General features: G+C 44.0%; 3 protein-coding genes across 4 annotated transcripts; all 3 read right to left on the bottom strand.

The window, feature by feature from the left end:
* Nucleotides 1-2843: 2843 nt before the first annotated feature.
* Nucleotides 2844-7174, bottom strand: LOC147242014 (uncharacterized). Its single transcript, XM_086191434.1, has 4 exons — nucleotides 4679-7174; nucleotides 4420-4485; nucleotides 3467-3607; nucleotides 2844-3334 (listed from the first exon to the last, which is right to left on the bottom strand). The coding sequence occupies exons 1-4, from the start codon at nucleotides 6387-6389 to the stop codon at nucleotides 3219-3221; spliced, it is 2034 nt and encodes a 677-aa protein (XP_086047560.1). The 5' UTR covers nucleotides 6390-7174; the 3' UTR covers nucleotides 2844-3218.
* Nucleotides 7175-11137: 3963 nt separating this feature from the next.
* Nucleotides 11138-16820, bottom strand: LOC147242013 (uncharacterized). Of its 2 annotated transcripts, XR_015110923.1 has the most exons (6): nucleotides 16545-16820; nucleotides 15998-16093; nucleotides 15122-15239; nucleotides 14917-15009; nucleotides 13508-14775; nucleotides 11138-12748 (listed from the first exon to the last, which is right to left on the bottom strand). XR_015110923.1 is itself a non-coding variant. In XM_086191546.1 (5 exons), exon 5 carries the CDS (start codon nucleotides 14346-14348, stop codon nucleotides 13587-13589), a length of 762 nt encoding a protein of 253 aa, XP_086047672.1. In that variant the 5' UTR covers nucleotides 14349-14775; nucleotides 14917-15009; nucleotides 15122-15239; nucleotides 15998-16093; nucleotides 16545-16820; the 3' UTR covers nucleotides 11138-13586. The 2 variants fall into 2 exon arrangements, 1 of the variants encoding a protein (XP_086047672.1); XM_086191546.1 differs by having other exon boundaries at nucleotides 11138-14775.
* Nucleotides 16821-17223: 403 nt separating this feature from the next.
* LOC147242012 (uncharacterized) lies at nucleotides 17224-25024 on the bottom strand. The gene is made up of 2 exons (XM_086191545.1): nucleotides 18888-25024; nucleotides 17224-17547 (listed from the first exon to the last, which is right to left on the bottom strand). The coding sequence occupies exon 1, from the start codon at nucleotides 24981-24983 to the stop codon at nucleotides 23406-23408; it is 1578 nt and encodes a 525-aa protein (XP_086047671.1). The 5' UTR covers nucleotides 24984-25024; the 3' UTR covers nucleotides 17224-17547; nucleotides 18888-23405.
* Nucleotides 25025-26635: the final 1611 nt, after the last annotated feature.

The following is a 26635-nucleotide window of genomic DNA, read 5'->3' as shown; positions in this document are numbered from 1 at the left end:
CAGCAGGAACAAGTCTAAAAAAAGGGTCTATTCAACAGTGGAGCTACAAGATGGAAGATTATGTAGAATTCTCTGCATGTCAGTCTTCAGAGCAGGTTGGCAAAGGAGCTTGGGAAGACTGGTGGAGAACTCTGCAAGGATCGTCAACAGAACATTGCTTTCACGTTTACGTCTGAGGTGTCAGAACCCAGTCATGTTTAGGCGGTGCCCACTGACCTGCTCCACAGGAAATGTGTTTCGATCCGCTCAAAAGAGACAAAGAGTACGTTATTCCTCTACCCAGTAATGTAGAGAGATTCAGTCGTTACTGGGGAAGTTGCTTTAACCACTGCCGAATTGTAAGAAAGAGGGATTGCATGCGTGTGTATTCTTGGTGCGCCTCAAAACGAGTGGACAACGTCCAAAAACGTCAACTTCAGAGGATTCAATCTCCTGTAAAACGATAACGCCGACATGGACAAGCACACACAAAGACAGTGCTGGTGTAACAGTTGTGCTACAACGAAATACAAACAAAATCATGGGGTGAACACTTTTGCAAGACACTGCACCAGGCCTCCAGATGTTGAACTTTAGCAGACTGTTGTCCTGCAGAATCAAAGACTTTCAAAAGCTTCATTTTTCAGTCAAGCAGCAAAGCGAATGTCCTGTTAGCTCCACAGCTTCATGGGTTCTCAAGGGTCATGGAAGTGAAACAATCCTAACTTTGGAACATGTACTTTCTATGTGATGGTAAGAAATACACAAGGTTGTGCTGTTGTTGTCGTTCTTATTAGAAATACTGGTGACGACTGCATGACATGAAAGCCTGGGGTCAATTGAAAGGTGCTCTATGTTGGTGCTGTTCATGTTCGCTCAACATTTACCATTAAATTTGGAGAATGGATGGATGGATTTTTAAGGGTTGCCTAACAACAACGGTGGTGCTGAAGGAATCCAAATGTACTTTATAACATTCATAGCTAACATTTTAACATTGCAATAGAAAAGTAAGGACTTTTTTTTCCATTAGACAAGGTATTATTACCCAGCAGCATTGTTGATTTTGTCAGTAAAATACAGTATTTAAAAAGGTTGAAGAGAAAAGGCAGCTCTAGAAAAGAACTGCTGTTGTGCACGCTTTGAAACTGATCTGAGCACACTGAAAGAAATGGTGACATGCTGATGACTTTGTTCTGTTCATAGTGTACTTACGAAGAATACACTAATTGAACACTTTAATAGCTTTGATTATTAGTACCCTTATTTCAAGTGCACTTTAACACTGCTATGCTAACAATGATGTGAAAAAAGAGTTAGAAAGTAATCTTATTAAAAGGGTGCTACAAGTGCACTTGATAAAAGGAGACGCAAATACACTCACATTAAACTTGTGTTGAAAGCATTCAAAGTACGTAATAAATAAATATACTAATCAAACACTTACATGTATTTCAGTGTTAGTACATTTTATATGAATATACTTCATATGAATTTAAGTATTAGTACTAAGTAGCGTACTTTATCTAAGTAAACTGAAGTACTACTGAGGGAATAATGTATTTGTAATTAATACATTTATAATATATTTTTGGTTGACTTTATTTCAACACATAAAGTCAATATGTGCTAGAAACGTACTTTCAGAAAGTGTAGTACATTTTTAGTACATTCAAGTAGATTACTTTTTTACCTGGGAAGTTACGGCACTGTGTTGATGAACAGCAGCAGGAGCGCAGTGACAAGAAGGGTTCAGCTTCAGGTGCAGCTTCCCTACCAACCAGTGGTGGAGGTTCCCTCTCCGCCAGCAGAGCCTCCTGATTGGTGTTGGACCTCAGACGCCTCCTGCAGCCGCTCTCACAGACACGTTGGGCTTTTCATCAAGACGCGGTTTACCTTTTCAGCTGTTTTCAGCTGCTCTGTCACTTGTCTTCTCTCACCAATCAGTTTGTTTTTCAACCATTTTGCACATTTTGTCTTCACACGCACACACACACACACACACACACACACACACACTCTCTCTCTCACACACACACACACACACACACACACTCTCTCTCACACACACACACACACACACACACACACACACACACACACTCTCTCTCACACACACACACACACACACACACACTCACACACACACACACACACTCATAGAGCCTTGTCTTTGTGGCATTGTATGGACACCAGACAGGGACATGCTTTCTGGGAACCACTCTTTCTGAAGGTTGTACAGCACTGAAAAAAATCAGGCAGTTTACTGGAGCAGGCATAAACAGAGATGTCACTTCAAATGATCAATCAGACAAAGTAGAGTTCCTGACCTGAGTAGGAACCTTTTTCTGGGGACTTTCATGTTTTCAGCCATTCGTGGGGTCAGCATATGCACACTTTCTGGTTTTTCTGTCTTACTGAGTACCACTTAACACACATTCAGGTTAAACTTACTTTGAGAACCACTTCACACTGGTAACTGTCAAGGTGTGTGCCAAGATATTTGCTGGAGCTTAATTTCTTGCAAAATATAGGTTCTGTTAAGTAATTGTACAACACACTTATATCCGATTTCTGATTACTGATAAACTTAAATAAATATTTAGGTCAGTAGTGTATTATTCGAAGTTTCCACTCTCCTTTTGTCAAAAAATATGCCTCTTTCTCAAGGTTGTCTGAGCTTGTTTGTGATTATTACAATTTCAGTGCTAACATATGACACCTGGTATTAATTGCAGACAAAGATGTCACCATTCAGGTCAGCATTATTACAGGACACAAGTCCCAATAATTATTAAGTAACAACACTTGATTGAGAACTTTTATTTGAAATGTTGGGATTTTGAAGCAACTCAAATCCACTGAATGCTTACAGGCTCACATGAACACTTTTTTTTGTTACTGACCCAAAAAAAAAAAATGTAAAGCATGAAAAGCTCAAATATCTGGTCAGATTCATAATCTTGACTTATTCTGTGCACAAACACTGTAAGTCAGAATTTTACCAATTTCAGCATTTTTACTTATTTTAAAAGTCCTTGCACTGCTGATTGAGTGCAGACATCACATTTTAGAACTTCTTACTTAAAAGAACATGATTTAAACATGTAACAGACCTAACAGGTGTCAATGGGATAGTTTCAAACTTTGTTCTTGAGAGCTGTGATTCGATTCTTAATGTAAAACTTAATGCCCAGCCAATTTCTGTTTTTAAGTGCTTCTTTCTCCAGTTCAAGGCACTAATCACAATCACGTGTCCCTGGAACACGGCATGAAGTGATGAAGGACATCATGTGCTTCTCGACAGCAAGGATCTCCTGTTTCTCCCACATCCTTCTCTTGAAAGGTTGATGACCTGTACAGCAGTTAACACAAACAAAGAATGTGACATTCAAGATTACATGTTTGATATTATTAATTACTGCTAATAACCAAACCTGCTCTGTGTGCACAACAATAATAAAATTAAAATCCCTAAAAACCTTACCTTTTTCCCTTTTTGGCAGTGACTTGCAATGACCAGCTTGTGGAGGTGTCATGGTGCCCTGCTGTGGTGCTGCATCACTATGACTCACATCTGGCTCTGCTGTCACATTCTCCTCCCTCTCATTAGATGTGACCTGACTCTCTGAAATCCAGAAGAAAATAAATTACAAAACAATAACAATTATGAAGTATTAGTCATACCACAGTAAATTACAGCCATCCTGAGTCAAAAGTATCAGTATCAGGGCCAATCAAGTATTTTTTTAATGGGTTTATATCAGCTACAATAAAGCCAATCTGAATCTCATCATTTCTTAACTGTACTTTACTGAGTTTCTTTACTGTACGGTTTTGTCCACCTCAGTCTGCTAGCGTTCCAACCATGCTCTTCGTTACACAGCGACACTGTACAGTATAACATTTCACTGCAAGTGAAAACTGTGTGTTGGCAGTGTGTGAAAATGACAAATTTTTTGGCTATACACGACCAATCAAAAGTTTGGACACACTTTCCCATTCACTTGAATGAGAAAGTGTGTCCAAACTTTTAACTGGTCGTGTACCTGTGTAATTGATTTCTGACACTCAGCCAAAAATTGCACGTGAAGTAGATCCACTCCGAAACACCACTGTACAATCAGAGTGGACTGAGTGTTTCTGTAGTTCCAACAAGGTGTGACACACATAAGCTATAGTTAATCATGTCATGTCAATTTCAGGAGTGGCATTCCCCAAGTAAACACTCATTAATATGTCAGTAATTTGAACATATCTTCAGTATTTTAATCACATAGCTCGCGAAAAATAATGTGTGTTAGATTTAGCATCTACAGCTGTTCGGATACATATTTAATCAATATTTCGGACACATCCATATAGTAAATTGTGGTTATCCTTAAATGCATAAGGATAGTCAGATTTAGGATCATATGAAAATAAAATAAAAATACTTACCTTGTGAGTCTGATTCACATGCCACCTCAGGGTCTCTGTCCAGGTCGCTGTCCAGGTGCACATTCTCTGTGGAGTGTTAGAAGAGGGGAGGGAGGGAAATGACTGTTACTGAAAGCAGAATGCAATTCATTTGATCCTCACATGCTCCAAAAATGCCCAAGACAAACATGTGTGAGACATAACTATTGTTTAATCACATTACATAAGCAGACATTCTTTTATGTAGAAATATGTGTAGATATAGCGAAATGATAAGTACCTTCAGGATCAATGCTGATGTCATCCAGCGTCTTGCCTTTGAATTCTGCAAGGCGTCCCTGGTCAAGGGCCATGAGAACTTTGCTAATTTTAGCAAGTTGGAGGGTGCCCTCAGGAAGTCTGTAGAACTGCCGGTGCACTCTAATATCATGGCCAAGAAAATCAGCTAACTGATCCAGCTCTGTATTACTGAGGTTGAGAACTTGTGACAGGGTTCCCGTTTGTTTGCGTAGTTTTGTAGACCTGAGACATTCAGGATTTTTTGCACCACAGATCCTGGAGAAGTGTCGAAGGCAATCAGACCCACAGTAGCAGGACAAAGTGGATGGTCTTGCAAATAAATATATGTTCTCCTGAGGAACCCCACATTCTTGCCGTTTGCTGACAAGCAGATCCAATGCTTGCTGCATTGCTGGGGTCAAAAGCACAGGAACCTTTCTTTCCCTTTTTCCTCTTATCTCTATCCTCCTGAAATGCTGACAGAGTTTCTTCTCTAGGTCTGAGAGGGCAGCATTCACATCTTCACATGGGTCTGGTGGATTTTGAAATAAATAAGCAGAAAGGGGAATTTTTGATGCTTCCCCAGCTTTTCGTCGGTTGAACAAAATGACTTGTGTCAAAATGACCTTTGCCAGCTGTGTCCATGTCTGGGGGGATGTCTCTTTGGACAATTTACTGCAAAGATCTTGTTGTTGCACATTTAAATAGGAATGGAGAGTCTGGACATCCTTTGTGAATGGAAGTAACAGAGGAGTATTCCACTTGGACTCCTGGAGTGTTCTCAGTGATGCAGCTGATATCAGTTCATTCCACCTGGCTTCATACACTTTGCGGAACGTACGAGCATCTTTTGCTGCACTGTAGTTGTTCTGTACATTTGCACGACTTTCAACAAGCATTGAAATCTTTGTCAAGCTGTGTCCAATTTTGAGTGCCAGGCTTGGGCACTTGTATGCACTGGTTTCACTGTCATAGCCTGCCAGGTGTTTCACTGCTTGCACAACATGCATAAAACTGGCAGGTTTGACGTGATCTTGAATGGTCTTCAAGGGTGTGGTTTTCCTTGAGCATATCAGAAGCCTTCCCAGCTCTCTCAATTTCTGACGAATGTATTCATGTTTGCCAGCATCATATCCGAGCCTGTTATACAGATGCTCACCATACTCCATGATACAGACATCAGATTTGACAACAGCATATACTTCATCTTGATTCATGTTGTTAAGCAGCTTCCAGAACTCTTCCTTGACACCAGGTGGTGGAGGTGCAGCAAATGCACAGAGGGCCTGGACACGTGTTTTGCCAGGTTTATGTGGAACACGAGGCTTGAACTTGCAGGTCTTCATGTGCCGCAAAAGGATTTTCTTTGTGAAGAAGCCTTGACAATATACACAATGCATGAAATTCTGTGTTTGAGAATCCTGTTTTGGTTGCCTGCGAGGAACAAGATTTCCAACACCAGCATTCAATACATCAACATTATGTGCAAAGTTCCCCCTATTTCTCAAATGTTCCATATGCATTTGTCTTTCTTTGGAGCCTTTTGGGAAAGACAGAGCCAATGTGACCTCTGGCTTATTGTGATGGGCACGCTCCAAATGCCTTGCCATTTTTATAAATCCCAACTTACAGTACAAGCAATACTGCTTTTTGTTGTACATTCTCATTTTTCTCATTTTTGCAGACAGCAGGTATGGAAAGCAAATCATCATCTACTTCATCTTCTGCGAGGATGGAAGAGGCTCTGTCAGTAAGATTTTGCTCCAGATCAGGATTTTCTAACAGGGCTCCGATGTCTCCCCCTACACTCTGTTTTGTTGAGTGACCAGTACTTTTTCGTGTTGCGGGGCAGGATACACTGCTTAAACTTTGCCTTTTGCGTGGCATGCCAGAGCTGCTTTCTTTTCTTGAGGGTGAGCGTCCTCTATTCATTTGCTTTGAAGAAGCATTGTTCAGTTCTGTCAGTTAGAGACATCCATCTCCGACGTAAGCCATCTTCCCTAAGTTTGGAAATCTTTTTTTTTTTTTTTTTTTACCTGTCCTGTTCAGTAGCTGAGGCAAGCAGCATCAGTGTTCCTGGTGCCTTGTTTTACTGAAGCAGTTTTATTCTGCATAGGAGGAATCTGATAAACTCCTCCTATTGCCATTTATGTTTAACTTTATTAGGAATGGTGTTGGTTCATTGATGAAGCTACCGGACTGAGGCTCAGGAATGGACAGGAGAGAGAACAGGGACAGGATAGGGAAGACAAGGGGGAGTGGGGAGACAAAAAAAACAACAACAGCAATAGCAGAAAACAACAACAACAACAAAAGCACGAAAACAAACAAAGACAAAAAACAAATAAACAAACAAAGAAAAAGTAACAACAACAAAAGAAAAAGAAAGAAAAAGAAAAAAAAACAAAAAACAAAAACAAAAAACAATGGTTGCAGAATTTCCGGTGCAGGCTTACCATTTGGTTTAATATAATTTTAAGATAAATGTCTGAGTGTGTGTTTATGGGTCAGTTGTGCGCTCCATGCGTGTATGTGTGTATACGCGTGTGTACGTGTATGTGTGTGTGCTACGGTTTATCTTGGATGCTGTGCGTAGCTGGCTGTAGCTGTTGTGGGGGGCCAGGACATCGCACCCCCAGTCCAGGATGGCAGGTAGGTCAGGACCAGGTCACCAGAGCACCCCAAAATCCCCAGGACACGGGGAGCCCCAGGCCAGCCCTCCCCCAGGAAACAGCCACAGATCCAACCCATGCCAGGACCCATAGGAAAGCATAGGAGCAGCAACCCCCACCCGGAAGCAACCCACCGAGAGACGGGGCAGAGATGACCCCGGTCCCGCCGGGCACTCCCCCCCCCCCCCCCCCCACAGCATGAGCAGAGCCCAGGGGCACAGGGCCCCTTCAGCCCGAGACCCGACCAGAGCACCCCAAGGGGTCCGCCAGTGGCGAGGCCGACACCCACCCACACTCCACACCCAGGCGGGGCAGCCACAGCCCACCACAACGACCAGGCCCACCGCCCCCGAACAGAGCTATCCCCCCCCCCAACCCTCGATCCCCATCCCCTCTACTCATCCCCTGTTCTCCCCCTCCCCCCAGAGCAGGAGGGTTTCAGGCTATAGGGCACCACCAGCCAGCCAGCCGGGACCCCCCACTCCCCGGAAAGGTCCAGCCTACCCGCCGGGGTGAGCCGAAGGCACGCACGCCCAGGACCGCCACCCCAAAACAATCATACTCTCATCTTCCTCCATACAGGGGCTGAGAACACCATAGATGCTGATACGGTCCAGGGCACCTCAGACTTAGTGAAACCGCCAGCGAGCGATCCACCGTACAGCAGCAGGGCCCGTGACCAACCCCAGCCCAACCACCATGCCGGGAAGAGGACCACCCCCCCCCCAGGCCCCCAGGCCCGCAATGGTGCGGTTAGCAAAGGAGGCAGCACTGGACCCACTCCCTGCCCCAGCTGCCCCCCCATCCCAACATGGTGCAGGATGCGTGTTGTGCATGGGAATGTAGATGTGATGATGTGGATGACTAGAATGTAGTTAAAATTGGCGGAGGTACCCAGGGCATGGGAGCCCCGCCGGTTGCAGACGGCAGAGTCTCCCAGTACATCCTCATGCACTCCCCCAAGCCCTAAATGTCTACGATGTGATTAAAATTGGGGGGTCCAGCCCCTCAAGGCCTAGTGATACATAAGATGTGATGTGATGGGACAGAGAGGGAATGAGAGGGGCTGAGGAATGGGCCAGACCTGCAGGGGGTCAGCTTCCAGACTGGCCCCGCTGACCACCCCGTCACCACTGCAACCAGCCAACAGGGAGTCTAGCCTCCCTGGTCCAGAGGTCAGATTGGAGCACCAAGGGGCACTGTCCGGAGATCCGGGCAGAGGGCCCACCACCGTGCAGTCAGAGGGCAGGGAGGGCCCAGGCCCCCAGTGCACAGTGGAACCCCCAGCCAGCAGCCCGTGGTCAGGGCCCCCAGTTCGATCAGCATCAAGGAGGTCAGCCCCCATCCTCAGACGTCCCCTAGCATCCTCCCTTTGTCCAGAGTGGTGGCAGTCCAGGACACCGCGCCAGGGCCCAGCCCGCCCGAGGGTGGGCCGAGGCTAGCAAACCCCTCCCAAATGTGGGTGCCACACCCCTAGGGGAGCAGCAGGGCCCCAGGTCAGCATGTCCCAGGCGCCAAGAGTCCACCTCTACCTCACTCTCCAGCCCCTACCTCCCTCCCTCCCTCCCGACCCCCCTCCCCCTGACCCCCCTCCCTCTCTAACCCCACCTAACCTTCCTTCCCCACCCTCCTCCCATCGTCCGGGGGCAAATATGCCCCAGCCGCCACGGCAGGCCCCAGCACGCCCCGCCGGGGTCCGGGGACCGGGCGACCACAGCCCCCCACCGCAGGACCCCACTGGGGGACTTGCGCGAATCCCCGGCAGCAGAGCACAGGGCCCCCGACCCAGCCCAAGGACCCCCAACCCCCAATCCCATAGGGTGCCGCTATGATAGGGGAAGCCGCCCCCACGCCCCCCATGTCGTCCCTCAACAGGCGAGACCCAAAGCCGCCCCAGAAGGCAGTAACCCAAGGCCCACCAGCCCAGCGAACCACCGGAACCCAAGGCAGCCAGCGTCCATAGCCACCCGCCCCGGGGCCAGAGCCACGAAGCCCAGCCCCCCCAATCAAAACTATGTGATGGATTTAATTATCGGGGACCAGATTTGTTCGAACTCTGACGATCGACTTTCCTCCCAAGCAGACATTCTCTCCATGGAAATGTGGTCTAATAAAAGGTTTCTATATTGAGTGATGCTTAGGTTGTTCTTGGATTTCCATTTCATCAGGATGGCCTTCTTTGCGATGCTTAGAGCAGTGAGAAGCATGCAGGATTTGTTTACTTCCATATTAACATCAGTGAGGTCACCTAGCAGACAAAGTGAGGGGGAGATGGGGATGGGGTACCCGAACCACCATGATAGGTCTTTACAAACCCTCTGCCAAAAATTGTTAACAGGTGTACAAAGCCATATAGCATGCAGATAGCAGTCTGGTGAGCCAGTCGCACAATATGGACAAATGTTTGTTTGTGTGAGGCCCATCTGGAACATCCTTTGTCCTGTGTAGTGTGTTCTGTGGAGAACCTTGTAATTTATTAATTGTAGGTTACCACTGCGAATCATTCTAAATGTGTTGGAGCAGATTTCTATCCAAAAGTTAGGGTTTGGGTTGATCGACAGATCTTCCTCCCATTTGGATGAAGGAATAGAGATTATAAGTTCTGTTGTTGAAACTATTGAGTTAATTTTAGACAGTAGTTTAGGGGGTGAAATTTGTAAAAAATCTGTTATTCTGGGTGGAAGCTCGAAGTCTAACTGGGTGAGGTCAAACCGTGCCTGTATTATAGATTTGAGCTGAAGATATTCCAGAACTTTGTTTTTGTTAATACCATCATTTGCTGTAATTTGGTTAAATTCTATGAATTCTTTGTCTTGGAAGATATGCTGTAGATTTTTAATCCTTTTATTGGCCCATGCAGCAAAATGTATTGTTTTTTTATTTTGCAGGATGTCAGGATTGTTCCAGATAGGCGTGAGCCTGCAAGGGGTGTTCGAGAGCCCATTGCTTTTGAGAAATTCCCACCAGGCTATGAGGGTGTTGCTGATGCTAATGTACTTAAAGCAGCTGTGACGCTTGATAACAGGGCTGATAAAAGGGAGATCAGAGATTTGGATTTCTTTGCAGAATGTTTGTTCAATATCGCGCCATGCTTGGTCTAATGAGTTTGGCTTTAACCATTTTAGTACGTATTGCAATCTATTGGCCAAGTAGTAATTATAAAAATTTGGTAGTTCCAAGCCACCATAGTCTTTACTCTTTTGTAAAGTCTTTAAGCTTATAGTGGTGGCTTAGCTTTCCAGAGAAATTTGGAGATGTTAGAGTCGAGTGTTTTGAACCAAGTCCGGGGAGGTTGGGTCGGAACCATCGAGAAAACATAGTTGATTTTTGGCAAGATCATCATTTTTACTGTTGCTATTCTTCCCATAAGTGATATGGATAGTGTGCGCCACCGGGTGAGGTCGTCCTCTATTTCTTTGATTAGGGCGGTATGATTTAGCCGTGTCAAGTCAGACAATTTGGCAGAGATGTTGATGCCCAGGTATTTAATGTTTCCTGGCCGTAGTGGTGCGGCGAGCATACTCTGGAAACCTGAGTTGATGGGAAGAACAGTTGACTTGCTCCAACTAATAGAGTAGTCAGAAATGGTTGAGAATTTGTCAATGAGTGCTATCGTTTCAGGGAGAGATGATTGTGCATTCCGTAGGAAAAGTAATACATCATCAGCATAAGGGCTTATCTTATGGATCACATTTGTAGCATCAATTCCCTTGATGTTGTTGTTTTGCCGGACTGCAGCTGCGAGTGGCTCTATGAATAAAGCAAAAAGGGAAGGGGAAAGTGGACAACCCTGTCTGGTTCCTCTTTGGAGAGAGAAGCTTGGAGAAGTTTGATCATTTGTTCTGACACAAGCACTGGGAGCGCGGTAAAATGTTTTGATCCAGTTCACAAAGTTATCTCCAAACCCAAACTTTTGTAATGTGGTGAGGAGAAAGTTCCAATTTACCCTGTCGAATGCTTTTTCTGCATCTAGGGAGACAATTATGGCATCCTTGCTCTGACTGTTACAGTCGTCTATCAGGTTGATAAGTCTACGTGTGTTGTTAGTAGAGTGCCGTCCTTTAATAAACCCGGTCTGGTCAGGATGTATTATGTGAGGTGTTACTTTTTCAAGCCTTCTAGCTAGCGCCTTGCTGATGACTTTAATATCTGCATTTATTAGTGATATTGGACGATAGCTTTATGGAAGTGCTGGGTCTTTGTCCGGTTTAAGGAGAAGGTTAATAATCGCACGGTTCATGTCGGGTGGCATGGTCGAGGTTTCCTGTATTTCAGTGAACATTTTGTAGAATATTGGTGCAAGCTCAGGCCAAAACTCTTTGTAGAATTCTGCAGGAAAGCCATCCGGTCCCGGGGCTTTCTTGTTTGGCATATGTTTAAGGGCTTCTTGAAGTTCCTCGATAGAAATAGGAGACTCCAGAGCCATTATTTGGTCTTGATTTAATTTTGGCAAGTCAAGTGTGCTTAGAAAGTTTTCAATGCAAGATTTGGATGGGTTAATCTCAGGTGAGTAAAGTTTTTTTTTATAGAATTCCCTAAAAATGTAATTGATTTCTTCTGGGTCACAGGTTGTTTCCCCATTGGAGTCCTTAATGGAGGATATTGTTGCTCTTTCTTTGTTCCGTTTTAGTTGGTTCGCTAAAAATCTGCTGGATTTATTGTTATGTTCAAAGTTCTCCAAGTGTAGTCTCTGCAGCTGAAATTGTGTTTCGATGTCGAGTAAATTATTTAGTTTTAGTTTTAATTCCCTTAATTCTCTCAGTAGGTGTTCCTCTTGGGAGGCAGCATAAGTTGTCTCCAAGGCTTTAATTTTTTCATTTAATTCTGTTTCGAGAGCTTTCTCCTGTTTTTTCTTATATGAAGAGTAAGATATTATTTTGCCCCGCATGCCTGCTTTTGCCGCCTGCCATAGCACACAGGCTGAGACATCAGGCTGGTCATTTATCTCACAGAATATTGTCCATTCCTCCTTAAAGAATTTAATAAAATTGGGGTCCTTGAGCAACGATGTATTAAATCTCCATTGTTTAGAAAGCGGTGTTCTAGTTTTTTTTGTGAGTGTCAGAGTGACTGGTGCCTGGTCGCTAATGACAATGGGGTGAATCTTGGTGTCAAAGACATCCTTCACAATTGAGTTGCTAATTAAAAAGTGGTCCAAACGAGAGGAGGAGTGGTGCACTGGTGAGTAGTAGGTGTATTCCTTAAGTGTGGGGTGGTGTGAGCGCCAAGCATCGCAAAGACCGAAATCACTCATGTACTGCTTTATTATGTCGGAAGATTGGCAGTTGCGCTGACTAGCTGCTCTACTGATTCTGTCCACTTGTGGGTTCAATACCAGGTTGAAGTCCCCTCCCACTATGAGTGCTGTGTCTGAGTGGGCTGAAAGTGCAGTGAAGAAGCTGTGGAAGAAGGAGGGGTCATCAACATTTGGACCATATATCCTGGCCATGCATACCTCTGTGTTGTGTGTGGCTATGGTGACTCTTACAAACCTACCTTCTGGGTCTACGATGGTGTTATTACAAGTGAACCTGACGTTTTTGTGAATCAGAATGGCTATGCCTCTTTGCTTGGTGTTATAACTCGCTGTGTATGTGTGCGGGGACAGCGGGCTTAACACATGCTTACCTGTTTTAGGTAGATGGGTTTCCTGTAATAGGACAATGTCTGCTTGTAAATTTTGTAGGTGTGTTAAAATTTTAAGCCGTTTTTCACGTGAGCCGATTCCACGTACATTCCAAGTGACAAACCGTAGTTTGTTCGTGTCTAAACTAATCTACTGAGTGTAAGTTGTAACAAGTAGGTGAGTGAGAGAGAGAATGTGTACCTGTATCTTTGTGCACGCGCGTGTGTGTGTGGTGGCGCCAGAGAGGATGAGAGTGCATGTGTGTGGCAAATGTAACAATATTATATCCCTGCACTACAAACCATATAAACATCACATTTAAAAATAACATGTAACACAGAACAACGAAAGGAAAGACAAAGGGGAGACATAAATACACACATAAATACTCACATAAATACACACTCGTGAGTAAACTCGGCATGTAGCAGTCTACCATGTGTGTTTTTATGTTTTAGGCTTAACACAGTATTAAGAGAGAAAGAAGAAAAAAAAACACAAAAAAACAACGAATGAGAGAAACTGGTGTTACCTTAATCCATGACCTTCATCATGCTAATACAATTCTCGGCTGAATCCGGTGAGTTCCGTGTGGAGAGAGGAGACGCGCTTTAGCAGAGCCAAGGGGTGATCTCCGGATCACGGAACAGCTGGCCGTTAACGTACAGTTTATCCACCGCGATGACAGCGCGGGATCCTCCGTCGATGAACCTCTTCCTTACAGGGAACAGGCGTTTGCGGCGCTCCAGCATCTCCTTAGGGAATTGATCGTTCACACTGAAGTCCATTCCTCTCAGTTCCCTGCCCCGGCTCTTCACCAGCTCCTTCTGCTTGAAGTGCTCGAACTTCGCAATGATGGGTCTGGGCCGCCGTTTCTCTGGTCTCTTCCCTCCAAGGCGATGCACCCGGTGGAAGGTGATGTTCTTCACGGTCTCCATCGGAAGTTTCAGCTGTTTGTGGAGGAAGTCTTTGATGGACATCTCGGGGTCTTCCTCCGTCTGCTCAGGTATGCCGGAGAATACCAGGTTGTCCCGCATGCTCCTAGCTTGGATGTCAAGGATAGCCTCTTTCATCCGCTTGTTCTCCACTGTAATCTCCGTCGCCCCCTCGGTGAGTGATTTAATGGAGGCTTTAAGGGCTTGATTTTCAGCGGCCAGTGAAGCCACCTGTTGCTGGCTGAATTCCAGTGACTCACAGAGAGCCTGGAACTCTCTGTGGAGGATTTCCACTAGAGAGAGTCTTGCATCGAAACTTGTCAGTTTTTTGTCTATTGATTCCAGAATGTCTCCGAAATCCTTATCGGGCAATGAGGGTGCGCTGGACGGTCGGCTTCTTTTAGGAAGTGGGGTCGTCACGTTGTCCGTCTTGCCCATGACGAGTTGGTGGTAGCACTCGTCGACGTACTCCTGCAGACTTTCCACTGTCTCTTCTTCCAGATTTATTTTGAGGATTGTTTGTGGATGAGAGAGTTGAAAATCGCTTTCCGTGGTTTGAGTTTCCGATTGATCTAACTGTGTGAATCGGCGTTTAAGGAGTTAGCTTGTTCTGGTATCTTCAGATGTGTGCCGCCATGTTGAATCACGCACAAGTGTGACGTTCACTCTGACATGCTCACAAGGTTCACTCTCCTAAGTTTGGAAATCTGAGCATGCTGTCTTCCTGATTGACTGGGCCAATAACTTCGCTTGTATCTGTACCTTCAGAAGAATCCTCACTACTCTTAGGAATATATTCCTCTCCACTGTCATCTGAGGTGAGGTCAAAAAGCTCATCTGAATCAAAATCAATCTGTCTGTTCACCTTCAGAAAAGAAAAAGTAAATTCAATTAAAGTCAGCACATGATTAAACACTTTCCACAGGCACATAACTCAAGATGCAAACTATCAGTAATTAAATTTCATGCACGTTTTAATCTCTTCTCTACATAGTGTGTTGCTTACTTGTATGCTTTTGGTCCTCCTCAACCTTGGAATATAATCTCTGTCCTGGTCGGTGATGCTAGGTCCAGACTCAAACTCAGAAGTCGGACATGTCTAGAGTGTCCAAAAGACATGTAATTTGCATTTGTACCAATGTACAAAAAGAAAGAACATGAACAAACCACCATACATGTAAATGCTCAAAAATGTATTAACATTACTTTACCTGGCAGCTTCCATTCAACTGGGAAGGACTTGTGCATGGACTCAGATTCGTCAGAATCTGTGTAATCTACAAGTGTAACTTTGTCAGTTGCAGGAAAGAGTTCTGGTTCATCTGAACCCTATAAGAAAAAAAAGTGAAGAAATGATATATATGACAACAAAATACGCAAACATATACATCTGTATAAAAACTGACGTGTAGAAAAACTAACCAAGACATTGTCATATTGTTCAAAAAACTAACATGTACTTTACCATGGTGGCATTAAAGTAATTTGAATATATGGCAAAGACACGGCATGACAAAAACTATTCGTGAATATTGCTATTTGAGGTGGAAACTATAGATTTGTAGATAATTACTCATATGACTGTAAAATCCATGTCAGCAGCCATCACTTTAGTGTCCTGTTTACAAAAGCATTTGGGTTAACTGGCAGTACTGAATACACCTGGAAAATATTTCCTGTATCTGACTTAAAATCAAAGTTACTTTTGATAGGTTCAAGTTGGCTGTGATTCTGTCTTACATAGGTTGCCTGCTGTAGGAATACTGTAATGATTACAGATGAAAAAAGGCAGAGGTGAAGTATGACAGGACTGAATTTATGTGTGACCAAAAGCTGGTATGATGGGGACTATCATTAAATCTGTATGATATCATCTACCTACGATGGTCCCAACAATTAAGAGAAACCAGACAAGTGTGTGACGGTCCCCATTAAATCACAAAAACCAGAGTGTGCTTGGCACCGTACTTGACGTCAGAGCTGTAAAGATCTAAAGTAAAACCAAAGAGTATTCACAAGTGTAACTCTTGCACACATTTGACTAAAACTAGAAACAAAAGAAGGGTTTAAAAACAACAGATTATTACCATCATCTGGGAGACTGAAGATCTCTGCGCAGTGTGCTCTGCTGTTCTGGAGACTTCAGTGTCCAAAGACTCAGTCATAGAAGATTGTCCTTCGGCCTGGAATGATAATTCATAATCATTATGGAGTAGCTCGTCAACAGAAACAAGTTAGTTTAAGAGACAAAATGGGAAGGAAAACATCTGTGATATTTATGTTTGAACCGTCCTTTATCTGATTCCAAATCGTCTTTTCTCTGATTCCAAATCGTCTTTTCTCTGATTCCAGTCACAAGAGTGTAGCCTGTTATAGCACTGTAGTCACCATTACAGTTGGTGACTACTATTACAGAAACCAAAGAGTATTCACAAGTGTAACTCTTGCACACATTTGACTAAAACTAGAAACACCAGACATTGTACATTATTAATATGTTGTAGTATTAAATAAATGAATGGAAGTTGCGTTAGTGTCAATCTGTAAAACTGTAAAACATTCACATTCATTAACCTTTCTTTCCATGAATGACAATTTTTCACACTCGCATTCAGTGACTCATTTATGACAAACCTGTTTCCTCCATGGCCAGTCAGTTCCACCATAGTCATATGACATCTCTTCTCCTGCATGAATGTCCCTTAGAGCAAATAGACAGAGGTGTGGTTTGCCCTCAGTTATGATCCTCTTCATTTTGCAGTTTGGATGCTCGTGGTCATCATTAACGAGTCGTCCAAAGCTGTCATCTTCTTGAGCTGCATCAACACTTTAGAAAGGCAGCAAATAAGTGATTCGCCTCAAAAAATTTAATCACTGATTGTAATTTAATACCAGTTCTTAAAAAGAGAGCTTCAGATACACAAGACAGGCCACTTACTAATGGTTATAATTGCTAACTAGTTGACCATTCAAAAATCTAAAACTTAATGTAAAAGCCTTCCCACCATGTTTTTTCTTGCCAGTAGAAGTCAAACATGAAAACAACACATCTACTGTGATATGCCCTCCTCCGCCTTAGAGATTCTTCAGAATGTATTAGTTCCCCTCTGTACTCCACCACAAAGTCTCCTTTTCTGAAATGGACCTTGGCAAACACACCTCGCCCTAGTGCACAAGCAGATATTGTTAAAAGCTTTACAGTTGTGGTATTTTTTTGTATCCCTATTAGCTGCATAAACAGGGGATCTAAGACATCAATAATCATCATGAACAGATATCATTAATAAAAGGTTATAACTACAATAACACCCCAAATATAATAATTTCAAACTTTGGTTTGTGCATCCGCATCCAGTCAGGCCACCAGACCAGAGCTAATGTCCTTGATAGATAGATAGATCCTTTTTCATCCCCAAATTCAAAATGCACTGCTAATTTCTGTGCAACTTTCCATGTCTTCTCTTCACTAAACAAGGGTACAATTAAGCGGTAAGAATAAACACATGCACACATACTGTACCTTTAAAAGAGTTAATGTATCGAACTTCCAAGGCTGCTGTCTTGTCAAGGGCCTTGACAGCATGTTCTATTGCATCCTGTCATGGTGGTTTCCTGCATCTCCTTGACATTGCAAATCCTAAAATAAAATAAAATGCTTAGATATTTTTAGACAGCCTCATAAATCTTTTCATAAAAATTCTTTGTTAGCTTTAACAACCAAATGTAGACCACCAGAGTGTAACACTTTAATATACAAGGTTCAAACTTCAAACAATGCAATCAGAAAATGAACCACTCCATATACCAAATCTAAATTGGAAAAAAAAATGGCAACATGCTGAGCCACTCCACACCGCACCTGTCCCTCACTCAACAATAACAAATCAGCCTAAATTTGGGTTAAAAAACTCTAAACCAGTGTTTCTCAAAGTCAGTTTTTGAGTACTACTGCCCTGCATGTTTTAGATGTCTTCAACAAGTCTGATTCAAATGAATGGATTGTTATCAGGCTTGAACCATATTTCTCTCATTCAGCTTTGCTTTCTCTCAACACCTGCTCCCTCTCCTGCTCCTGTTGTCAGCTAGCTCTGCTATCAGCTCACTCGCGCACACTCTTTCCCAAATATTCAGTGTGTTGCGCTCTCTCTTCCAAATTCAGCATGTCGGATCCTGACAGCCTTGCAGATACCTAAATCAGACCCAGGACTGCTGGCAATGGCTATTTCTGGGGGGTTTACCCGCATTTAAAAACCCTACATATATACACTAATTTTGGTGTAAAAAAGGGTATAAGACATGCAGGGCAGTGACGCTCGAGGACCGAGTTTGAGAAACACTGGTCCAAACAACCTTATAACAGTTTACACACTACCTAATTGAGAAATGATGGACTCCCTTTACAAAGGGCTTCATAATATTAAACTGGGTGCTTCACTTTCCACTTTCAAACTTATACCACTAACATGAGGCATAGCCCTCATGTTAAACTTGAAAAAGAATACAAAAAAACTTCATTGTGTCCCATTTATCGTGCTACTTTATGCTTTACTGATTCAAAATAAAATGAAACCAACTTTTTTTTTAGCCAGACACGTGCCTGCTGTTCCTAACAACTTCGAGCCGATTAGCCAATTAGCTTAGCTAGCTAACGTTGTTAGCTTAGTTAGCTAGCTGGCATTATCATTCATGAGTAAAGAAATTGTGGTCCGTGCACAAACTTTCTTGTCTTTTGACTTTTTAAAAACAGAAACACTCCTGTTATTTGTAAGAAATTGTAACATTTATTTTAATATTTTTATGTTAACCGAAGCTATCTAGCTAGCTCACGTTCAGGTAAATGTGAGCTTTTATGGTTACCTGTTTAAAAAAAACAAAAACATTTCTTCATGGTTTGACCACATTTAGACCACATTTAAATCATATAAAACAAGCTCAGTTCACTGAAATAAATCCTAATGTTGTGCCAGCACAACTTACCTTTTTATTAACGCTGCTCTGGCTGCTGTGCTGACATTGAAAGGCGAGACTGCCGCTTCTCCTCTCTCCTCCGTAGTTCCAGCCAAGGAGCGCTTGTTTCGTATTATGAGCACGTCTTGTAAGGGTGGTTATACTGTTATAGATAAAACTTAACAACTCCGCCCACCGGGCATGTCACGAAAACCGTATCAAGGCAATCCAATCTGTTCATTCAATACAAACGAAACTTTTTATCCATAAAGAGTTTTCCCCAATTTTTCTTGATTATATATACATATTCCTCATTAATATGGCGTATGAGACATTATACCCCTGACTTGGAAGTTAGGATAATTAAGCACTAGTTTATCTTATAAGCAGGGGTGCACATAAGTGGTCCGCATGCGCGCATGCGTAAGGAACCTGGACAAATGCGCTCGGCTTCAAAGGCTTTTATACGCTTTTGCGTACCGACTGCTACCGAGCGCGGGGAAAAGCACTTCTCAAATTGTCAAAGAGACAGGCCCCGCTAAGTAATTATTTTCGTGTTCCGTGTTTCGTGTCCCCGCGCTCGGTAGCGCTCATGTGCACCCCTGCTTATAAGCTTGTTTGCACACGCCAGCATGTCACTGCGTTGCTATGGTGCGACTTCGTCTGCAGTCAGGAGGAGCGGAGTCAGATAATACTGGTGTGTGCAGTGACCACTTTATCAAAGGTAACATAATTTATATGGATATGTTTATGAAGCTAACTGTTTCCTTACATTGTAACGTTAAAGTTATATAATCTAAGCTAGCACAGTATGGGCTATCTTCCATCTCGTCCATTCGGCTTTTCTTGCGAACCACCATCTGGCCCCAATAAAACAGTTAGCTAAAATCCATTAAAATATTCTGATTAGGGAAGGTAATCGAATGGATAAATTAAGTAAAATAGAATATAGTTGTGTAAAAACAATAAAACATTCCAATTAGGGTAGACAATTTGATAAATATATTAAATGATTAATGATTAACAAATAACCAGTTGTAAATACGTAGTGCAGATACAATAAATCTATGTTTAACCAGTATTCAGTGCGAATAATCCGTCTCTGACTGCATGTCCCTGTCTGGTGTCCGTACAATGCCACAAAGACAAGTAAATGTGCTTGCACATGCGCAGGAGAGCCAAGTGTGTGTGAGTTGTGTGCTTGTGCATTACCAACTCCTACCACTAGGTGCCGGTACTGAGTTACCTCTCCTAAGCACATATAAGCACACAAAGTTGGTTTCTGTGCATTGTAGGGATACCCCTGAAAATGTGACAGGGCATCCCTGTGACCTTCTTTTCACTGAATTCAAGGTTTTTTTTGTGGGTTTTTGGTTCCCACAAAAATTTTGGTCCCCACGCTGTGACTGTGTATTCAGGTTTTGAGCCCCACAATGTGATAAAGACATACACACACACACATACACACACACACACACACACACACACACACACACACACTCACTCACTCACTCACACACACTCACTCACTCACACACACACACACACACACACACACACACTCACAGTCACACAATAAAAGCCAACAGCCTCAGCGGGGAGGTACGCGCTCTTTTCCAATGTTTGTGATGTACATATTAAGAATATGTATGTTGAGAAATGGCGTGTTTTTGGTGTTGAACTTTGAGCTCAAATAAACTCTTGGAAAGGCGAATGATTGGATTTTCTCATCTTTCAGTCCAGCACCTTTGAAGTTCTCTCTGGCTTTGCTTCTGAAACTGTCACTGGCTCCTCTGTTCACACTGGGTTCCACGTTGACCACTGAAGGAACTCGTTCTAAGAAAGAAGTGCAGATGACAGATTTATTTATTTATATTTTTGAAAAGCTTCACGTACCCCTGGAGGACCTCCACGTCCCTCCATTTGAGGACCAGTGCACGACTACATGTCTCTGTCCCGCTCACACTTTGGAAGGGTTCCTTTCTCCAGTTGTAACTTGCATTGAGCAGATTGTTTCCATGTTTGTTACTCCTACGTTTGATGTGCAGTATATAATTTATCTCGGAGAAATAATTCTGACAAAGGTATCATAGAATGAGGCAAACACCACGGACTACAGCGCAGCACTTCATTAGCATGACAAACCAGCAGATCATTTTCAGATGGAGGCAAAATTGCACGTATTATTGTTCCTTACATCACCTTGAGTCAGAATCAATGGTTTTTCTACTCTGGACGCTATTTTTTTATTTGAAACAATGTATTACACATGTCCCATTTCAGACAGAAACAATTCTAATGAACATGGAATGAATTCATAAATGTCACATTGGCTTTAAAAAGATGTTAAAATAATTCCAGAGAAGAGTTAATTGAACAAGCAGCTATTTAGGCTGAAAAAATTGAAATCAATTAAGTTAATAGATGAGTAGAAAAGACTAGAAGACATTTAACTTTCCTAAAAAGGTATCTTCTCAATCAAATAACCTGGCGTGACTGTCCCATGGTCGCCACCGGGGAAACAACCGTTTCTCAGGTGGCCCACGTGACTCACCCCTGCTTTTATTCTCTTATTTTCCGTTTCTATTGTCAGACAGTCAAACAAGTGTGGAGTACTGATTGAAACGAGGCCCATTCAGGTGTTCACCTGTTAACCATAACTACCTGGAAGCTCTGCTCTGAGCACGTTCTCAAACCGAGCTCTGAGACACGCCCACTGACTCTCCTCTGCCTGTCACTCAACAGAGTACCGAGAGGCTGCTGGGGAGAACAATCTCACCCTGGCGGACCGCCACCAGCGACACTTTTCAACTTAGAGTTGCTGGTTTGGTCTCGAGGCACTAAATCCTTAACAGCGTCTGAAAAGTCGCTAAATCTCGCGACCAAATGAACTGAGAACCCTGGGCTGCAGAACCGCTCCAAGCGGAAATGCTGATTTGATTGGCTGGAAGCGTCACGTGGGCGCTGCGCGGGCTCGAGGCAGAGAAGTGCTGGGCTCATACGGTGACGACAGACATGCACGCGCCCAACTTTCAACCCACGAGCATGCGATCCCAAGGTAGGGGGGATACCTAATTTTTCCAATAAATGTTAACCATTTCCAGGACATTTGTCCTTTTTTAATCATTTTCCATGACTGGAAAACTGTTGACCAGTTTTCCAGGTTTTCCAGGACACGTGAGAACCCTGTAGTGAATAGAACTGTCCTTGGGGATGAATCAAGTATTCTGTTCACGATTCTGATTCCAGAATTTGCTGTTTTATTTCATTGTTTCACCATGTGATTTTTATTGAACATAGGATTCATGGCGGGAGTGATGAAGTCAATAAGTAGGAGTAAGGATGAGTCATTTTCTGTGCTTGGGGCGAGTCCTCAATGGCTGTCTGTGTCCCACAACATGGTCTCACAGCAACAACAAAATCATTGGTGAATGAATGATAAATATAGCAACTTCTGATCAACCCCTATTGATTTCTTGACACCAATTCTGCGAATGTTATATGTCCATCACAACCCACCCCCTCCAAGATAATGGTGTACCTGCTGGTCCCGATACTTCAGTATCATTTCTATACTGACAGTATTTTAGCATTTTTAGGAATAGAAGCTTGTCCTCATAGGGAAGCCTGTGTGGAGTACCAGGGGCAGGAGAGGTGATAGCCCTGATAGGGAATCCTGCATGGAGTACCAGGGGCACTGGGCTGCTCCAGACGCTCAGCTCAGATCTCAGCTGCTTGCTCTGCTGATTCCTGCTTGAAGGTGGAGGGAGTTCCCTCAACCACTGGGAGCCTCTGGCCAGAGGGACTCTTCTGCCACACAATGGTCGTGTCCTGCACCCCCAGGTGTGACAGCAGGGCGTGGAACAGAAGCTTGTCCTCATAGGGAAGCCTGCGTGGAGTACCGGGGGCACTGGTGGGGGGTCCCCTGGCTGAGGGGAGCTCTGAGGAGGGCTTGGGAACAGGCATGGCAACTGGTCAGTCGCCCGAGAGGCATTTGAACTGTTTTTTGTTCCTGGCAGAAATCCCTTTCTATCTCTCAAAAAAAATCACTTCTCTGGTGAGTCCAACTGACTCGTCAGCTCCGATGACAAATTGTCAATGACCTTGTGCATCTGCTGACCTCTGGTGGCCGCCTCAAGAGACACATTTTTGAGCTGCCCTGCCAAGGAGTCAAGCTCATGACTCACTTTCCCTTCCAGCGCCTGTTTTTCTGCTGGGATTCAAGGTCAAGGGCTCCATCCACCGTCGATTCTTTTCCCCTCCCATTAGGGTAACCTGTCTGTAGCAATGGACTTCAGAGAACGTTAGCAACCTCTGTGCACTGCGCCTCAGCGTGTGCTGACTCCACTCTGTGATTTTGGCCAACCACTTTGAGGCTGAGTTGCTGTTGTTCCCAGTTGCTTCCACTCGGTGATAAAACCAGTAACAGTTGAGCGGGGAATATTTAGAACGCCTGAATTCACTGAGCTCATGAGAGCATGGAAGTAGGCAGGAAGGTGGAGCAGATCCAGGATCCGTGGGGACGGACGTCTGCTTTGACCTGTGTATTCAGGAACCTTTGTAAATACGCCCGTCTGTTCCGAGGATGGCAACCTTTCCGTGTCTTTGGTGAACAGTCCCATTTTTCACTTTTCTAGACTGTATGGGCTGAGGCGAGGGTTCCATCTTCTTCTTGGCAGGCTGCTTCATGCCAGCGTGCTGACCGGTCACAGCACTCTTGATTTTGGGTGCCTGTGTGTCAGGGACGGCGTGGCTTTGATTGGGCTTTGGGGTGTGGAGGGCACGGGAGTGGATGAGCTTGCGCTGGGGGGGTCTACTGGCTGAGGGGAGCTCTGAGGTGGGCTTGGGAACAGGCATGGCAACTGGTCGGTCGCATGAAAGGCATTTCAGTTGTTTCTTGATCCCAGCGGCAACCACTTTCTCTGGTGCTTCCTGAGCCTGCAGCTTCTTCTGGATTGTCTTCCAACGATCCTCCTGCTGCTTCTTCACAGAGTCCAACTGACTCGTCAGCTCCGATGACAAATTGTCAATGACCTTGTGCATCTGCTGATCTCTGGTGGCCGCCTCAAGAGACACGTTTTTGAGCTGCTCTGCCAAGGAGTCAAGCTCATGACTCACTTTCCCTTCCAGTGTCTGTTTTTCTGCTTTAATTTGACTCTCCACGACCCGCTTGTCTGCCTTTTTCTTCTCCAGCTGGTTCATTGTCTTGTACAGGTTGTCGATGTCGGCCTGTTGCTCTCTGCTGTCGTTTTGCAGACGCTTGTTAGTCTCATGTAGATTTTCCCACTGGGATTCAAGGTTGAAAATGTTGCTCTTTGTGTGATTCGCTTGACCCACGTCCTCATCTTGATGGCGTTGCTGTCTCATTTTTTCTTCACTTAAAGCAATTTCAGCCATCAGCTGCTTCTCCAGTTCCTCCACAGAGTTGCAGAGGTCATTTATTTGTTCTTGAAGCTCTTTATAGGCTTTGGCTGAAGAAACTGCCTCAGACTTTTCCATGTGTTCACGTTCATGAATGAGCTCTCTGAGGTGTTCCAGCTGAGCCCGGTCCACCTTTCCCTCCTCCAGGGCTGCAACACGAACTTGCAGACTCTCGATCCCTTTTTCCAAGTTGAGTATGGCCGACTCTACAGCAGTCTGCCGGTTAGAGCAACTCAGTTCCTCCGGTTTAGGGTACCTCCGCATCCTGTCTCTCAGACGGTTCACGGTTTTCTCCAAGGCATCTACACGATGGCAGCACTTCTCGACCATCGGGAGCGATTCTGATTCAACTGTTTTCCCCAGCTCCTGTATCTCACTCCTCATGCTGTTGTTGAGCTTGTGGAGCTCCTGGATTTGAAGTTGCTGCTCCGAGGTGACCTGCTCCAGACGCTTGATCTCAGCTACATGCTCTGCTGATTCCTGCTTGATGGTGGAGGGAGTTCCCTCAACCACTGGGAGCCTCTGGCCAGAAGGACTCTCCTGCCACACAATGGTCGTGTCCTGCACCCCCAGGTGTGACAGCAGGGCGTGGAACAGATCATGGATCCCAGCAAACTTGATCACCTCTCCTCCAAGTGATTCTTCTAAGAGACGGTGGAAGCTTGTCCTTCCACGCAACTTGTTTGAACGAGAGTGATGTGACATTTCTGTCCAAAAACCCTGAACTTCAGTCAGCTCTGTTTAGGATCTGGTATTAATTTAACTTCTCTTTCACTGAGGTCATCTTATACATGAAATCTCTGATGTGGTGATCTCGGGTGTTTCAGTGTTCTCACTGACACTCATCTTCACTGCCACAATGACATCAATCCACCCTTCAGTGAAGGAACTCTCCACATCTTTCTCAGAGACGTTGTCATAGTTACGGTTGGCATAGTTACGTTGAAATTTTGGGGGGTGGTGGGATTACCAATAAATTAATGGAATATTCTGATATAAGAAACATGTGGTGTATGATAGGTATTTTGCAAACACTGAATATAAACACAACAATAGAAAAGCATTTATAGAGAATCAATATATTTCATAGCAGATACACATTAATCTGTCACGCACACACATCTGTATATACACACACATATACACACAAACGCTAAATGTATATATATGTATATATATGTATGTTTATATATATATGTATATATATACATACATACATACACATATATTTGTATATATGTATATATACGTATATATTATATATATGTATATATTTCTATATATACATATATACGTATGTATATATATATGATATATATATATACGTATGTATATATATATATATATATATATATATATATATATGTATGTATATATACATACGTAGAGGAGAGGAGAGAAGAGGAGAGGAGGGGAGGGCTCCATGTAACCTGATGTGTCCCCCAGCAGTCTCAGCCTGTAGCAGCATAGCTATCAATGGTTCAGAGCTACCTGAACCAGTCCTGACTGAAGGCTCTGTCGTAAAGGAAAGTCTTAAGCCTGGACTTAAATGTAGTCAGAGTGTCTTCCTCTCTGACCCATGAAGAGATGCTGGTTCCACAGTAGAGGAGCCGGTACCTGAAGGCTCTACCTCCCAGTCTGTTTTTAGAGATATTGGGAGTCACTAACAGACCTGCATTCTGGGAGCGGAGTGCTCTGGTAGGACAGGAGGGACTAATGAGTTCTTTCAGAGAGGATGGAGCTTCATCATTGAGAGCCTGATGAGTCAGCAGAAGGATTCTGAAGTGGATTCGAGATCCTACAGGAAGGAGAGAAGCTAAAGTGGAGAGATGTGTTCTCTCTTCTAACTCCCGTCAGAACCCTGGCTGCAGCGTTCTGGACCAGCTGGAGACTCTTTAGAGAGTTGTTTGGACATCCTGACAGGAGAGAGTTGCAGTGGTCCAGCCTGGAAGTGATAAATGCATGCACCAGTTTCTCAGCATCACTCTGGGAAAGGATGTTCCTAATATTAGCGATACTTCGCAGATGGAAGAAGGCGGTCCTGGTCACATGCTTTATGTGGGAGCTGAAGGAAAGGTCCTGGTCAAAAATGACGCCAAGGTTCCTTGCAGTTGTCCTCAGGGTCAGGGTGATGCCATCTAGAGTAGTGATCTGGTAAGAGAGGTGTCCCTGTGGTGTTTAGGTCCAAACATGATGACCTCAGTTTGATCTGAATTTAGCATTAAGAAGTTAGAGGACATCCAGGATTTCATGTCTTTCAGGCAGTCAAGGAGATTAGTAAGCTGGCTTGTGTCGTCTGGCTCCATCGACCAGTAGAGTTGTGTGTCGTCCTCATAACATGGAAGTTGATCGAGTGC

This window comes from Aulostomus chinensis, chromosome 21 (genome assembly GCF_037954235.1).
Source record: "Aulostomus chinensis isolate RoL2024-O1b breed Wild chromosome 21, RoL_Achi_v1.0, whole genome shotgun sequence".
Lineage (NCBI taxonomy): Eukaryota > Metazoa > Chordata > Actinopteri > Syngnathiformes > Aulostomidae > Aulostomus > Aulostomus chinensis.
The sequence above is the reverse complement of the archived record's forward strand: the minus strand, read 5'-3'. Positions and strand labels throughout refer to the sequence as shown.